The sequence below is a fragment of the Muscardinus avellanarius genome (assembly GCF_963383645.1).
Source record: "Muscardinus avellanarius genome assembly, chromosome: 21".
NCBI classification, from domain to species: domain Eukaryota; kingdom Metazoa; phylum Chordata; class Mammalia; order Rodentia; family Gliridae; genus Muscardinus; species Muscardinus avellanarius.
This window is the reverse complement of record NC_137807.1, coordinates 24,123,203-24,140,092: the sequence shown is the minus strand read 5'-3', so window position 1 is coordinate 24,140,092 and position 16,890 is coordinate 24,123,203. Positions and strand designations below refer to the sequence as shown.

General features: G+C 56.7%; 1 protein-coding gene across 1 annotated transcript; it reads right to left on the bottom strand.

The window, feature by feature from the left end:
- Positions 1-2,732: 2,732 nt before the first annotated feature.
- Positions 2,733-15,968, bottom strand: GGT5 (gamma-glutamyltransferase 5; the record flags this gene model as incomplete). Its single annotated transcript, XM_080717509.1, has 12 exons — positions 2,733-2,879; positions 5,464-5,574; positions 5,680-5,798; positions 5,885-5,991; positions 7,295-7,485; positions 7,786-7,922; positions 8,984-9,130; positions 9,772-9,929; positions 10,357-10,552; positions 11,435-11,530; positions 11,709-11,839; positions 15,796-15,968. 12 exons carry the CDS (start codon positions 15,966-15,968, stop codon positions 2,733-2,735), a joined length of 1,713 nt encoding a protein of 570 aa, XP_080573635.1.
- Positions 15,969-16,890: the final 922 nt, after the last annotated feature.

The following is a 16,890-nucleotide window of genomic DNA, read 5'->3' as shown; positions in this document are numbered from 1 at the left end:
CGTACTTACTGGTGCTGGGGATTGAGCCCAGGGGCATTCTACCTCTGAGCGACCCACCAGCCCTTTTTGTGTGTGTGTGTGGTACTAGGGGTGGAACCCAGAGGCTTTCTACCTCCGGGCTATACTCCCAGACCTTTTTTTCAATATATATTTTATTTGGAAACAGGGTCTCGCTAAGTAGCTGAGGCTGGCCACAAACCTGCCACCTTCCTGTCTCAGCCTCCCAAGTACTGGATTACAATGTGCGCCACCGCGCCCTACTCTAGTTTTTGTTTTTGCTTTGTTTGTTTGTTTGTTTTTGGTGGTACTGGGGTTCCTGGAAACCCTTCTACCTCCAGGATACACTTCCAGACCTATTTTGTATTTTATTTGGAAACAGGGTCTCACTAAGTTGCTGAGAGCCTCACTAAGTAGCTGAGGCTGGCTTCGAACCTGCACGATCCTCCTGTCTCAGCCTCCCAAGCGCGGGGATGACAAACCTGCGTCACCACGCCCGGCTATTTATTTATTTATTTATTTATTTATTATTTTGGTGGTACTGGGGGTAGAACCCAGTGGCTTTCTACCTCCAGGCTATACTCCCAGACTTTTTTTTTTAATTTATTTGGAAACAGGGTCTCACTGAGTTGCTGAGAGCCTCACTCAGTAGCTGAGGCTGGCTTCGAACCTGCGCGATCCTCCTGTCTCAGCCTCCCAAGCGCGGGGATGACAAGCGTGCGCCACCACGCCCGGCTCGTTTTTAAATTTTGAAACAAGGAGGTCTTGCTAAGTAGCTGAGGCTGGCCTTGAACCTTCGATCCTCCTCCACTCCCAGCCTCCCAAGCCCCTGAGCTCAAGGTCACGCTGCCCTTGTTAAAGAAGTTGGACGATGTTCCTCTTCTGGGTTCTTGAGAAGTTTGTGCAAGCCTGCCCCTGCTTCCCACGTCAGTGTGTACAGACTCACAGAAGAGGCCTCGGGGCCCAGAGTTATTTGCTGGGCCCCTGGGGATCTCCTCGTTGCCTCCTTGGCAACGCGGATGTAGGAGATTGAGAAACTTCTTAAGAGCTGAAATGGCCCTGGGAAGTTCTCCTTCTCCGGACAAATGACTCAGACCCCTGCGAACGCGTCTAGTGGACCGATGAGTCATACCTCTGTGAATATTTCTAATGGGTTCTTGGACTTTGATAGTAAATATTGAATTATTTAAACCTTAAAGAAACTAGTCCCACATCATATTTTAAATTCTCTTTTATACCCTAAGGTTTTCATCTTTCTTTTTTTTTTTTAACATAAAAAAAAAAATTAGCCGGGCGTGGTGGCGCACGCCTGTAATCCCAGGGCTTGGGAGACTGAGCCAGGAGGATTGTAGGTTCACGGCCAGCCTCAGCGACTTGTGAAGCCCTTTTTGCAACTCAGTGAGACCCTGTTTCAAAATAAAGAATAAAAAATAGGTCTGGGGTGAGGCTTGGAGGTAGAATGCCCCTGGGTTCCGTCCCCAGTCCCGCAAAAAAAAAAAAAAAAAAAAAAAAAAGAAAAAGAAAGAAAGAAGAAAGAAAGAAAGAAAGAAAGAAAGAAAGAAAGAAAGAAAGAAAGGAAACGTCCACAGGAATGTCTGCCCAGCAACTGCCTGTCTGACCTTGGGCTCATGCCACCCCATTATTATTCTTTGTAGCCAAGGATGACTATTTCAAAACAAACTGTGCGATCCTCCCCCTTCAAAAAGTCTTGCTCACTCTCAGCAACCTAATGAGACCCTATTTCAAAAAGTAGTGGCAGCCGGGCGTGGTGGCGCACACTTGTAATCACAGCATTCGGGAGGTTGAGACCAGAGGAGCACGGTTCGCGGCCAGCCTCAGCTACTTAGTGAGGCCCTCTGCAACTCAGTGAGACCCTGTTTCAAAATAAAGAATAAAAAATAGGGCTGGGGGTGTGGCTCGGAGGCAGAATGCCCCTGGGTTCCATCCTCAGTACCAGGGGGAAAAAAAAAAAAAAAGTGATGGCACATGCTTATAATCCCAGTACCTGGGAGGCTGAGACAGGATTGCAGGTTCGAAGCCAGCCTCAGCAAGTCAATGAGACGCTCATCAACCTAGTGAGACCTGGTTTCCAGATAAGAATCAAAAGGGCTGGGGTGCAGCTTGGAAGTAAGCCCTACTGGGTTCAGTCCCCAGTACCAAAAAGGGGACAGCCAACCTTTTTCCTGGCAAGGAGGACGAGATCCTAAGAAGAGCCTCTCCACAGGAGTTGGGGGCCACGTCTCTGCCTTCCCACGCACAGCAGGAGCAGGGGCAGCCCCACCGCTGAGCCCTGTCAACGCTGTGCCAGGAAGGGGGCTGGCTGGGGTGCTTGCCTCCTCCCGGTGGCCTGGGGGAGCCTGGCTTGTCTCTGAGCCTCGGCCGCTGTCGCGGGGGGTCGTGGGGGCTCACTGCAGGCACCCAGTTACGCTGTCCGCGGTGCCCTCCCCCCAGCGCGCACACGCAGAGCCACCAAACCCAGCCAAGGCCTGGATCTCTTTAATTCTGATGGCAGAGTCACAGCTGGGGAGGCTAGAAGGGCCAGCGCAGGGGCTGCCGGGAGGGGCCCCGTGCCCTGACGAGGCTCAGTCCCCCCAGCCCCCCATCTCCCAGGCTGGCCCGCCTCTGTCAGTCCAGCCAGGGTCTCCATCCCGCCAGAGCGCTCGGTCCCAAGACCTCACCCAGCCGAGGCAGGGGTTGATGGTGGAGCCCGGCCTGGCCTGGGCCTCCCGGCCTCCTCAGTAGCCTGCGGCCTCGCCTTTCTTCCGCAGGTCAGACACGGCGTACACGCAGGCCCCCTCCTGGGACACAGCTTGGACCACGTTCAGGAAAAACAGGCGCTGGGTCTGGTTGTGCCCCCGGGATCTGAGCCCGCGCTGCACTTCCTGGAGAGGGAGAGGGCGGCTCACAGGGAGGGCGGCTCCATCGCCCTGGAGGGCACAGGCCTGCACCGATCCGGGGACGGCCCGGAAGGACCCAGGGCACAGAGTCTGGGGTCTTAGCTCCGTGGCCTGAGAGTTCAGAAGAGCCTCCAGGGACCACGAAGGGGTCAAAAGGACCTTGAGATGCAAGTTCAGGGTTTTGGTGGCTGTTTGTGGTACTGGGGATTGCGCCCAAGGGCATTCTACCACGGAACTGTATCCCCAGCCCTTTTATTTTATTTTTTTATGTTGAAACAGGGTCTTGCTAAGTTGTAGAGGATCTCGCTAAATTGCTGAGGCTGGCTTTGAACCTGAGATCCTCCTGTCTCAGCCTCCCAAGTACTGGGATTACAAGGATGCACCACCACGCCCACCCGGCTGAGACCCTCTTCCAAGATAAAACAAGGTCTGGGGTGTAGCTCGGCTGTAGAATGCTCCTGGTTTCAATCCCTAGTACCAAAACAAGGTACAATGCAAGGCCTCCAACCCGGGGTTTAGGATTTTTTTCCAGAAGCCCTAGCTCTGCAGAGCTGCCACTTTGGGTCCCCAAGGGAGGGGAGCGCCCAAGGTCACGGAGAGCTGAGCGTGTGGCTCAGTGGTAGAGCGCGTGCCTGGCATGCACAAGGCCCTGGGTTCACACACGCACCTCCCTGGGAGGGGTGCCTCAGACTCCAAAAGGTTTGATTCTTTTTTTTTTCTCTCAGACTAATAGACTGAGGTCCTTAATCGCAGGGTCTCTTTTGTGTGTGTACATGGTACTGGGAATTAAACCCAGAGGCATTCTTTCTCTAAGCTACACCCCTGCACCGATTTTATTTGGAAACAGAATCTCACTAGGTTGCTGAGGGCCTCACTAAAGTGCTGAGGCTGTCCTGGAACCTGAGATCCTCCGGTCCCAGAGGCTGAGACCGGAGGATCGCTGTTCGTGGCCAGCCTCAGCTACCAAGTGAGGCCCTCTGCAAGTCAGTGAGACCCTGTTTCCAAATAAAGAATCAAAAATTGGGCGCCGGGCGTGGTGGCGCACGCTTGTAATCCCGGCGCTTGGGAGGCGGAGACAGCAGGATCGCGCAGGTTCGAAGCCAGGGGCGCTGGCTTAAGAGACCCTGTTTCCAAATAAAAATATAAAATAGGTCTGGGAGTGTAGCCCGGAGGTAGAAGGGTTTCCAGGAACCCCAGTACCACCAAAAAAACAAACCAAAACAAAACAAAAATTGGGCAGGGAGTGTAGCTCGGAGGTTGAATGCTTCTGGGTTACATCCCCAGGCCCACAAAAAAAAAAAAAAGAAAAAGATCCCTGGTAAATTGAAAGCACATTTAATACACCTAAACTACCAAACACCTTAACTCAGCCCGGCCCATGCTAATGATGTGCGTAGGACAGTGTAGTCTGCAGCTGGGCTCAGTCATGACACACGGGCCTCTTTTACCATCAAGTATTGAACAGCTCATGGAATTCTCGAATACTGTACTGAAAGTGGAAATACAATGGTTGTATGAGTACTCACTACTGATGTCAGTTTTTGTTAAAGTATGGTTTCTAGCTGGGCATGGTGGTGCACGCTTGTAATCTCAGTACTTGGGAGGTTGAGACAGGAGGATCACAATTTTTTTTTTTTTTTTTTTTTTTTTTTGCGGGTCTGGGGATGGAACCCAGGGGAATTTGACCTCCGAGCTACACCCCCTGCCCTGTTTTTTTATTCTTTATTTTGAAATTGGGTCTCACTGGGTTGTGGAGGGCCTCACTAAGTAGCTGAGGCTGTCCGCGAACCTCCATCCTCCGGTCTCAGCCTCCTGAATGCTGGGATGATAAGCGTGCGCCACCACGCCTGGCTAGGATCACAATTTTGAGGACAGCTTCAGCAAGTTGTAAGACTCTCATCAACCTAGTGAGACCCTGTCTTCAAATAAGAATAAAATAGGACTGGGAGCCGGGCGTGGTGGCACGCTTGTAATCCCCGCGCTTGGGAGGCTGAGACAGGAGGATCGCGCAGGTTCGAAGCCAGCCTCAGCTACTTAGTGAGACCATTTCCAAATAAAATATAAAATAGGTCTGGGAGTGTAGCCCAGAGATAGAAAGCCCCTGGGTTCCATCCCCAGTACCACACAAAAATAAATTAACAAAATAAAATAAATAAAAACTAGACTAGCACTCGGGGTGTAGCTCAAAGGTAGAATGGCCCTGGGGGCTCAACCCCCAGTAGCAACAAAACAAACAAAAAACTTAACTATACTCCCCAATACCAGTTACAAACCACACAAGGGAACACATCACCGGGAGGGAGAGTCAGCGGCCATGGCGAGGAAAAATGGCTTCCAACACACGCCTGAACAGACGGGGACCAAGGGGCTGAGTTCTGCAGTCTGGGGGAAGCAAAGCCACCGGCCGTTGTCCGCCGTGGGGCCAGGGAGAGGCCTGGCGCTCCCCCCAGTCTCCCAACTGGCTCCGGCGGGCTTGTCGGCCTGGGATAAGCAGGAGCTGGTTCTTTCCGGGCGCCTGGGCCCTGAGCAGCACAGCTGGGTGTGTGGGGAGCTCTGACCCTGACCTCACCTGGCTGAAGCTGGGCTCATACTCCACCCGGCCCTCGTTGTCCACGTGCAGGATGGGGGCTGCGATGGCCGCCGGCAGGTCAAAGCCAAGCCACAGCTTGTTCATGATGGCCTGAGGGAGACCGGGGATGCAGGGCAGGGAGGAAGGACGCTGGCCAGACCCGCCCTCCCTCCTCTTCCCCAGCCAACGTCAGACAATGGGGCCGCCCAGACTCACCTGGACCACGGCGGAGATGATGAGGTCCCCGCCAGCCCCGCCGATCACCAGCGCTGACCCCCGGGCTTTGTCCACCAGGATGGAGGGTGCCATGGATGACGGTGGCCGCTCCCCTGGGACTGGAGGCCCAATGGCGTCAGCACAGGCTCCAGGTGCGCGGCCGCGCTCTGCCCGGGCGTGGGCTGGGCTGGGGGCTGTGCCTCACCCGGCGGCCGTGCGGCTCCGGAGCTCCCGGGGTGTCTCCAGCACAAATCCAGCAGCTCGTTGTTGAGAAGGACGCCCGTGCGCGGCGAGTACACCATGGCGCCAAAGCTGCGGGCAGGGAGGCGGGCCTGGCCTCGGTGTCCCAGGACGCGTGGCCGGCCTCTCCTGACCCCGCTCGTACTGCCAGAGGCACCCGAGACCCCGCAACCCCAATCAAGGCTCTTTTTTGGGGAACTGGGGATTGAACCCAGGGGTATTACCTGAGCTACCCCAGCCCCAGCCCTTGATACACACACACACACACACACACACACACACACACACACACACACACACACTTTTTTTGCTTTAAAACAGGGTCTCGCAAGCCAGGTGTGGTGGTGCACACTTGTAATCCCAGCATTCAGGAGGCTGAGACAGGAGGGTCACAGATTTGAGGACAGCCTCAGCTATTTAGGCCCTTTGCAATTCGGTGAGACCCTGTTTCAAAGTGAAGAATAAAACCCGGCGTGGTGGTGCACGCTTGTAATCCCGCGCTTGGAAGGCGGAGACAGGAGGAAGACAGCCACGCTGGCTTAAGAGACCCTGTTTCCAAATAAAAATATAAAAAATAGGTGTCTGGGAGTGTAGCCCAGAGGTAGAAGGGTTTCCAGGAACCCCAGTACCATCAAAAAAAAAAAAAAAAAAGAAGAAGAAGAAGAAGAAGAAGAAGAAGGAAAAGAAGAAGAAAAAATAGGACTGGGGTTGTAGCTCAGAGGTAGAATGTCCCTGGGTGTCATCCTCAGTACCACTAAACAAACAAACAAAACAAACAAACAAACAAATAAATAAATAAATATAGGGTCTCGCTAGGTTACTGAAAGTCTCACTAAATTGCTGGCGCTGGTCCTGAATCTGTGTCCTCCTGTCTGGGGCTTTTTGTTCTTAGTTCTTATTTTTTGGTACAGGGGCACTCTACCTCTGAGCTATATACATAGATCTTTTTTTTTTTTTTTTTCGATACTGGAGATTGAACCCAGGGGCATTGTACCTCCAAGCTACCCCCTGCCCTAGTTTTTATTCTTTATTTTGAAACAGGGTCTCACTGAGTTCCAAAGGGCCTCACTAGGTAGCTGAGGCTGACCACGAACTGCGATCCTCCTGTCTCAGCCTCCCGAATGCTGGGATTACACGCGTGCGCCACCACGCCTGGCTTTATTCTTTATTTTGAAAAAGGGTCTCGCTGAATTGCTGTGAGGGTCTCACTAAGTTGCCAAGACTAGCCTGGAACCTTCCGTCTCCTGCCTCAGCCTCCCAAGTACTGGGGTTACAGTTGTGTGCTACCAAGCCCAGCTGGGACCCCCTTTTGAGTCAGGACCAGACCCACAGCACAAGCCAGGGAGGCCGGGTGGCCCAGCGGGGGTACACTCACGGAGTGTTGATGGTGCTGGTGGCCGACACAGCGCTGCCGTCCTCCCCCAGCACGGACACGTGGGACGTGCCCATCCTGTGGCTCCGGGCCCCGGCCAGGTGGTAGTGGCTCAGCGGATGGTCTCCGCGGCCGTCGATCTGCCGGCGAATGTCCTGGGCCAGGGCGTCCCCCAGCAGGTCCTGGGAGGCGTTCTGGGGCCAGCGAGCGGGTGGCGGGGTCAGCAAGGGGCCGGGGAGGCCAGCAGAGCAGAGGACAGGAGGAACTCAGCCCTGCCGGGGTGTCCTCTACCTGGAGGCCAGAGGGGCCTCCCTTGAGCCCGGACTGTGCTCGCGCCCTCCCCGCCTCCCGCCTGGTCCCCAGGGCCGCTGCTAGGCCAGCCCGGCCTAGAACCATATAGAAATCCTTCCAGCCGGGCCGCCAGGACGGACCCTCCCGGCACACTGAGTCCCGGGGTAGGATGACAGCCGCCCGCCGGCGCCAGGCAAGCCCACCTGGGCCTCCGGGTGGCTTCGGGGGTCCCAGAGCCGCCACCGCTGCCCTCCGGCGAACTTGAGCGTCTCCACCAGGCGGTGGTACACGCTTACCCTCCCCTCCGGCCGGGCCACCGAGTCCGCTGAGAGGTTAAACCCTGGGGAGGGACAGGGTGCAGGTGAGGGTCCCCCTGCGCAGTGGGTTGGGGGTTGGCCCCCCGAAAACATGCATCTCTATTGGGATCCCCAGAACCCATAAATATCATAACTCATACAGCACGACCATGATTGTTACCTTATGTGGCAAGATATATTAAGCCAGGCGTGGTGGTGCACACTTGTTTATTTGTTTGATTTTGGTGGTACTGGGGTTCCTAGAAACCCTTCTACCTCCGGGCTACACTCCCAGACCCATTTTCATATTTTTATTTGGAAACAGGGTCTCTTAAGTCAGCGAGGGTGGCCTCGAACCTGCGCGATCCTCCTGTCTCCGCCTCCCAAGCGCGGAGATAACAAGCCCGGGTACCAGTACTTGGGAGGATAGCAGGTTTGAGGCTAGCCTCATCAACTTAGTGAGGGGGCCCTGAGCAATCTTGTTAGACCCTGTTTAAAAAAATTTTTTTTTTTTTTTTGCAGTACTGAGGATGGAACCCAGAGATGTCCTACCCCTGAGCTACACCCCTTCCCCTATTTTTTTGGTGGTACTGGGGTTCCTGGAAGCCCTTCTACCTCCGGGCCACACTCCCAGACCTATTTTATATTTTTATTTGGAAACAGGGTCTCTTAAGCCAGCGCGTGCGGCTGGCTTCGAACCTGTGCGATCCTTCTGTCTCCGCCTCCCAAGCGCGGGGATTACAAGCGTGCGCCACCACGCCCGGCGTCCCCCCCCCCATTTTTCATTCTGTATTTTGAAACAGGGTCTCACTGAGTTGCGGAGGGCCTCACTAAGTAGCTGAGGCTGTTCGTGAACAGCGATCCTCCTGTCTCAGCCTCCCAAGCACTGGGATTACAAGCTGTGCCACCAAGCCCAGTATATTTGTTTACTTATTTATTCATTTGAAACAGGGTCTTGCTAAGTTGCCAAGGCTACCCTAGAACCTGCGATCCTCCTGTCTCAGCCTCCCAAGTCCTAGGATTTATTTGAACATGCCATGGTCCCTCTCTTAGCAGTCCCCTGGAGCTGGGCGGCTCGGCTCTGGCCAGAGGCGGAGGGCCTTACCTCTCAGCACGTTGAGGATGAGGCTGAGCAGGGCGCCCCCTGCAGGCGGCGGCGGGGAGTACAGGGTGTAGCCCGCCAGGGGCATCTCCAGGGGCTCTACCACCTCGGGCTGGAAGGCGGCCAGGTCCTGCAGAGTAAGCTGGCTGCCTGGGACAGGACGGACAGGGCTCCATGTACAGGTGGGGAAACTGAGGAAAAGGAGGACTTGCCTCTGGCTCCAGGGCACACGGAGGGAGTCCCCCTGGGCCTCGGCCATGGAGACCTAGAGGGGGGATGGTGGGTGGACAGAGACCAGAGGAAGCAGGCGGTGGAGAGGGGAAGATGCCCGGACAGGCAGCTGGAGGCCTCAGCCAGCCCAGGCTTGCGGTGGTCAGCGGGCTTCTGCCCTCTAACTCAATTTTTTTTTTTTTTTTTTTTGGCGGTCCTGGGGATGGAACCCAGGGGCATTCTACCTCCAAGCGACATTGCCAGCCCTATATTTTTTAATTCTCTATTTTGAAACAGGGTCTCACTGAGTTGCAAAGGGCCTCACTAAGTAGCTGAGACTGGCCTCAACCGCGATCCTCCTGTCTCTGCCTCCTGAATGCTGGGATTACAAGCCTGCACCACCATGGCCGGCTATCCTGTGCTCCTAACTTGGAAGCCTCCACGCCCTGACACCCCTGGCCATAGAGCCTGAGCCCGGCCTCCCACGCCCCCAGCAGCCAGTCCGCCCTCAACCACCAGGGCCTGGACCTAGACTTTCCCTTGGGGACAAGCCGGGGCGCCGGGACTTCCACGCAGCTCACCTTCCTTCGCGATGTCCTCCACCAGCGCCCGCCCCAGCCGCCCCGTGTAGAAGGCATCCGCACCCTCCGCCGCCACGGTCTCCAAGGTGGCGGCCAGCGCGGGCCACGGGAACGGGTCCTGAGGCTTCAGGGGTTCTGTGCCATTGAAGAACAGCTGTCTGGGGGACAGAGCGCACCTCAGGGTGGGGCAGGGCCCAGAGGGTGCTGCGGGGCCCTGGGGAGACCTGGGGACTCTGTGGGGACCGGCTCTGGCCTCAGACATCCACGGGGACAGATGTCTAGAGACAGGTGGGGTGATGCTACCCACTGCACCAGGCCCTGGCCCGGGGAGGGCGCCTCCTCAGAGGTCGGGCGCACCCTGTCCCAAGAGGATCCTCAGTGGGTGAGCGGGCCGGCAAAGGGGCAGCGAAGTCCCTCCACCCCGGACGCTGGGAAGACACCCCGCCGAGGGCGGGTGGCAGAGCCCGTGGGATCCCAGGACTCGGCTGCAGGGTCCCGACCAGGGCTTCTGCGAGCTGGGTTCTGACCAGAACAGAGATGCCCAGCCCTGCTGGGCCTCAGTCAGGGTGCAGGCTCGAAGCTCACCTCAGCGACGACGCCTGCAGGGAAGGCCGCAGGAACCGGCTGTCCAGGAACTGGCTCAGGACCGGGGGCATGCGGTGGCCCCCGCGGAGCAGCGCCAGGGTGGGCTGGAAGAGCTGCGCCCATGGCAGGCGGCCATGACGGCGGTGGGCCTCAGTGTAGCCTCGAAGCTCTCCCGGAACCCCGATCCACTGCGCCCCTGCGCGGACGGCCCTGCCTCAGCTTCCCTCCTCCCCACACCCTGACCCCGCAGCCTGAGAAAACCTCTGGAGGAAGGAGTGCTCCCTGCACAGCCTCCCAGGGCTCCCTGGGCCTGCTTTTTTTTTTTTTTTTTGTATGTATGAATGATGCTGGGGGTGAACCCAAGGGCATTCTACCTCTAAGCCACGCCCCAGCTCTATTTTATTTTATTTATTTTTGCAGTACATTTATTTATTTATTTATTTATTTATTTATTTATTTATTTATATTTTGCGGTACCCGTGATGGAACCCAGAGGCATTCTACCTCTGAGCTACGCTCCCAGCCTTAATTTTTATTCTTTATTTTGAAACAGGGCCCCCACGCCCGGCTCCCACTGCCTTTTGAATGATCTATTAAAAATTCAAGGCGAAGCCCGGCGTGGTGGCGCACTCTTGTAATCCCAGCATTTGGGAGGCTGAGACTGGAGGATTGTGGTTCGTGGACAGCCTCAGCTACTTAGTGAGGCCCTCCGCAACTCAGTGAGACCAGGTTTCAAAATAAAGAATAAAAAATAGGGCAGGGGGTGTAGCTCGGAGGTCAAATGCCTCTGGTTACAGACCCGCAAAAAAAAAAAAAAAAAATTCAAGACGATGCCCACAGGGCCCAGCCTTCACTGTCCCAGAAGCCCTGGTCCACTACCCCATCCCTGTCATCCGCCCCAGGACTCTGCCCAGCCTGGTCCTCTCCCGACTCATCGAACCCCCAGCAGCAAGCCTCCCCAGCCCCAGCAGGTCAGGGGATCACGTGGCTCCCTGATTCCAGCCGTCACCCGCCTCCATTTCAGGGTGCCGAGCCCGTCCGAAAGCCACCCTGCCCTTTGGGGCAGCCCGAGCCTCACCTGTGCCCAGCGGCTGGGCCTGTTCACACTGGTTCAGCAGACCCTGGGTATGGGTGGCGGGCACCGTCTCCCGGGCATTGATGACCTCCACCTTTCCTAGAGCCGGGCAGGGGAAGTGAGTGGAGAGTCCCCGCCTGTCCTGGGCCTCAGTTTCCCTTGTGTGCTAACACTTGGGACAGGACCCGCCCGCCAGGGCTGGCAGGGCCCCCATCCTCCCGGGAGGGCCAGGGCTGTGGCCCGTGTGCTCCAGCTGGGGCGGCGTCGCGTGGCGCACCTGTGGTCGCGTTGTAGACAGTGAAGATGACGCCTCCGCCCAGGCCCATGCTCTGGGGATTCACCACGCCGGTACAGACCAGCGCGGCGATGGCGGCGTCCACGGGCGAGCCCCGCTGCTGGAGGATGGCTCTGGGGGACACGGCGCAGAGTGGGCGGCCGGCCTCCCCCTGCAGCCTCCCCACCTGGGCGGGCACCTGCCAGGGAGTAGTGACAGGCGGGTGTCCCTGCCGCCCCCAACCCCGGGGTAGGTCAGAGTGGCTAGGCCACCCCCGCTGGGGCCCCGTGCGTTACAGATTGCAACGTAGGATGCAAACTGAGGGCCTGGCATCCTACTAACCAGGAGGTCATTCAACACCAAATGCTGAAAATTCAAGCCCTTCGTGGGGGCGCACGCTTGTGATCCCAGCATTCGGGAGGCTGAGACAGGAGGATTGCGGTTCGCGGACAGCCTCACTAAGTAGCCTCAGCTACTTAGTGAGGCCTCTGCAACTCAGTGAGACCCGGTTTCAAAATAAAGAATAAAAAATAGGGCAGGGGGTATAGCTCGGAGGTAGAATGCCCCTGGGTTCCATCCCCAGTCCCATAAAAAAAAGAAAAAGAAAATTCACTGGATTTGGTGGCACGGGTTGGGGGGGTCGCCCCAGTGACAGGTGGAGCCAGGCCCGGGCGCCTCTCAGTGTCCACCCTGCACCTCCCTGGGCACCCTGGCCCTACACTGTTCAAGGCGGCCCCTTGATAGGTGACCCCTGCCCTGTGGCCGGGACAGAGGGCGAGGCCCAGTGGGCTCTGCCTCTCCAGTTGTTCCCTGGCCAGCTAGGCGCCACCCGCCTGGGTTGGGATGACCCTGTCCTTAGGCCCTGCCCAGCCTACCAAGAGTGGCCTCTCCCCTCATTCTCTGGCCCTCCCCGCACCTTCAGAATTGAGGATCTGAACCCCAGTTCCAGGCGCACTCCTATCCTCCCAGTACTTGGGAGGCTGAGACGAGAGGATCGAGAGGATCGTGGGTTCAAGGACAGCCTCGGCTTCTTAGTGAGGCTCTTTGCAACTCAGTGAGACCCTGTTTCAAAATAAAGAACAAAAAATAGGGCAAAGGGTGTAGCTCGGAGGTAGAGTGCCCCTGGGGTTCCATCCCCAGAAATGCAAGAAAAAAAAATCATATATCCCCATATTGGAGACTAGATAGGTAATTCAGAGCGAACCTCCCACAGTAGAAAAGCAAATGGAAGACATCTAGAAAGTCGGGGTCAGGAAGGAGCGCGGGCTGGAGACAGGGGCCGGGAGCTGCTTCCCAGGGTGACGGCCAGAGCTGGAAGCGCTTTGCACGCCCTCCTGTCTGAGGGAAGGGAGACTGCAGACTCCCACGGCCTAACAGCACAGAGCTGGAGCACTTGTGCTACGGCCGGGCATGGTGGCGTGCGCCTGCAACCCCAGTACTCGGGAGGCTGAAATGGGACAATTGTAGATCCGAGGCCAGCCTTGGCCATTTAGGGAGACCCTGTCTCAAAAAATAAAAAGGCAGCCGGGCGTGGTGGCCACGCTTGTCATCCCCGCGCTTGGGAGGCTGAGACAGGAGGATCGCGCAGGTTCGAAGCCAGCCTCAGCTACTTAGTGAGGCTCTCAGCAACTTAGTGAGACCCTGTTTCCAAATAAAGTATAAAATCGTGCTGGGAGTACAGCCCAGAGGTAGAAAAGCCCCAGGGTTCCACCCCCAGTACCACCAAAAAATAAATATATATAAAAGGGCCAGAGGTGTAGCTCAGATGTCCCTGGGTTATATCCCCAGTAGCAAAAGAAGGGCGTCCCCTGCCCTTATCGAGCAGCAGCAGCTAGGTCCAGCCCCAGGCTCTAGTCCACTCCTTAAAACAAGAACAGGAAGCAGAGAAAGTTCTTTGCCAAAACATGGGGGGAGAAACCACATCCGCCTTTCGCCCTTCCCACCAAGCGAGGCCCCAACCCCGGACCCTCACGCACACACTTGGCGTGCTGAGAGACCCGGGACAGAGGCTGGGCGACCGGGTGGGGGCTGAGGACTGTGCGCCCCACGGTCATAAAAGAAACCACAGAACCCGGGTGTGGCCCTGCACGCTTGTAACCCGAATACTTAGAGGCTGAGGCAGGAGGATGGAAGATTCACAGCCAGCCTCAGCTGCTCAGTGAGGCCCTCTGCAACTTAGTGAGACCCTGTTTCAAAATAAAGAATAAAAAATAGGGCTGGGGGTGGAGCTCAGAAGTAGAAGGGCATGCATGCTTGTAGTCCCAGGACTTGGGAGGCTGAGACAGGAGGATCTGGGTTCGCGGCCAGCCTCAGCTACTTAGTGAGGCCCTCTGCAACTTAGTAAGACCCTGTTTCAAAATAAATAATAAAAGCCGGGTGTGGTGCACGGGCTTGTCATCCCAGCACTTGGGAGGCTGAGACAGGAGGACCGCGGTTCACAGACAGCCTCAGCTACTTAGTGAGGCCCTCTGCAACTCAGTGAGACCCTGTTTCAAAATAAAGAAAAAAAAATAGGGCTGGGGGTAGCTCAGAGTAGAATGCCCCTGGGTTCCATCCCCAGTACTGCAAAATAAGTACATAAATACATAACAAATGAATGTTTGGTTGGCAGAATGCGTGGCTGAGGCTGCGGGCCGGGCACAGACGCAGGCGCACTTCCAAGCCTCACGGGCCTGGGTGTGTGGGCTGTGGGAAGGGGCCGCGGGCTCCTGGAGCCCAGGGGCGCGGGGTCCTGCCCTGTCCCTCCCGGTGACTGCCGGCTGGCGGCAGCGGGGTGTCCGGGGCTGGGTTTCCTGGAAGGAGGTCAGCAAACGCCAGCTGTGGCCCCTCCAGGGCCGGGCCGCAGAGGGTGCCGGGCGGGGACACGCTGCGGGCGTGGTGGCCCGGGCTGCTCGTGCACCTGGCAACCCGGCACCCAGCTGCAGAGCCGGGGTGCCCTGGCCTGCGCTCCTGCGCGAAGCCCCAGCCTCAGACAGGAGCCCCGCTCCCGAAGGGCCCCGGCCAGACTGCCAGCAAGACGGCAGGCCCTTTAAGGTCTCCCTTGCCCTGCTTCTTTTTCTTTTCCTTTCTGTGTGTGTGTGTCTCTGCGTGTGCATGTGTGTGCACGCACACATGCTGAGAATTGAACCCAGGGTTTTCTACCTCCGAGCCACACCCCTAGCCCTTTTAAAAATTAATTAATTAATTTATTTATTTACTTATTTATTTTTGCGAATCTGGGGATAGAACCCACCTAACCAATTTTTTTTTCTTCTTTTGCGGGCCTGGGGATAGAACCCAGGGGCATTCGACCTCTGAGCTACACCCCCTGCCCTATTTTTTATTCTTTATTTTGAAACCGGGTCTCACTGAGTTGCAGAGGGCCTCACTAAGTAGCTGAGGCTGTCCGCGAACCGCGATCCTCCGGTCTCAGCCTCCCGAAAGCTGGGATGACAAGCGTGCGCCACCACGCCCGGCTCTGTTTCTAATTTTTTGAAGCAGGGTTTTACTAAGTTGCTAAAGGTTTCCTTAAATTGCAGAGACCAGTCTCAAACCTGTGGTCCTTCTGTCTCAGCCTCCCAAGTACTAGAGTTACAGGCACGGGCTGCCATGCTAGTTCCTATGCTATTTTTATTCTGAGACAGGGTCTTGTTAAGTTGTGGGGGCTGGTCTCACATCTTCAATCCTCCTGTCTCAGCCTCCCAAATACTGGGCTTACAGAAGGGCGTATATACCTAGTTTAGAGTCTCCATTTCTAACCTGTATTGTGCAGGGAGGGACTTGCTGGGTTGGACTCACACACAATCTCTGCCAACACTGCCTTTGCCCCGTGGGTCTCTTCTGCCCTCTGGGTGTTCCTGCCCCCTGCTCTGTGCAAAGGTCCTAGAGCTACCTCCTTGCACCTAGATCTGGGGCTGGAGCCCAAACCCACCTGGCCCTTCCCCTGAGAGCCAGCACACGCACACACACACACGCACACACACGTGCGTGTGCACACACACGCACACACACACGCACACACACGCGCGCGCATACACACACACACACACACACGCACGTGCCTTGTTTGCGTCCTGCCACTGAGAACCACCCAGCACCCCGCCCCACTCACCGTCCGATGTCCGAGCAGACCTTGGAGTCCGCGGCCACGGCGGCGTGTGCAAAGGCCTGGGGGCCGCAGTGGGAGTGGCGGCGAGAGAGGGCCACGGCCAGTACAGTGATGGCCAGCGCCAGCCCCAGCCCCAGCAAGACCAGGCTGGCTGTGGCCCTGCGGCCCAGGGCCATGGCTGGGCGCCCGCAGCAGGCAGGGGAAGCCAGCAAGCAGGCAGGCCCGAGGACGGAGGGACGGGTGGACAGACAGGTGAATGAGCAGAAAGATGTGCGGTGGATTCGCCGATGATCCCGGAAGGAAAGCGCGATGGGGCCAGAGGCCAACAGCTGGATTGACACGCAGGCCAGGCGGGTGGCCAGAGAGGAGCATCAGATGGACATTTGGACAGGCTGGCAGGCAGCAGATGGACAGATGGACAGCGGACGGCCAGAGGCAGACCGCTGCGGCAGATCTGACCGCCCGTGGGCGGAACTTCCAGTTTCCAGCCTGGCGGGAGGGCCAGAGGCTAGAGGGAGTTTTTTAGCCGGAGAGGAGCGGCTGCTGAGGTTAACTCCCGCGCTGCCAGAAAGACCCAGACCCAGAGCCTCCTGCAGACCCGTGCCCAGGGTCCCCTGGTCCGCCCCTCCTCAGTCCCACCCACTCGGTGGCCCGCCCACTGGAGAGGGGCAGAAGGGAGCCGGAGGTTGAGACCGGAGTCTTGCAGGTTGAGGCTAGCCTCAGCAATATATATATATTTGCGGTACTGGGGATGGAACCCAGGAGCATTCTATCTCTGAGCTACACCCCCAGCCCTATTTTTTTTTTAATTCTTTATTTTGAAACAGGGTCTCACTGAGTTGCAAAGGGCCTCACTAAGTAGTAGCTGAGGCTGTCCGAGAACCGCGATCCTCCTGTCTCAGCCTCAGCTTTAGGACTTTAGCGAGCCCCTTAGCCATTTGAGTGTAGCTCAAAGGTAGAATGCCCCTGGATTCAATCCCCAGTACCAATAAAAAGAAAGAAAGAGAGAGAGAGAGAGAGAGAGAGAGAGAGAGGGGAAGAAAGAGAAGGGTACTAGCCAGGAGAATTGCAGATTGGTGGATAGCCTCAGCAATTTAG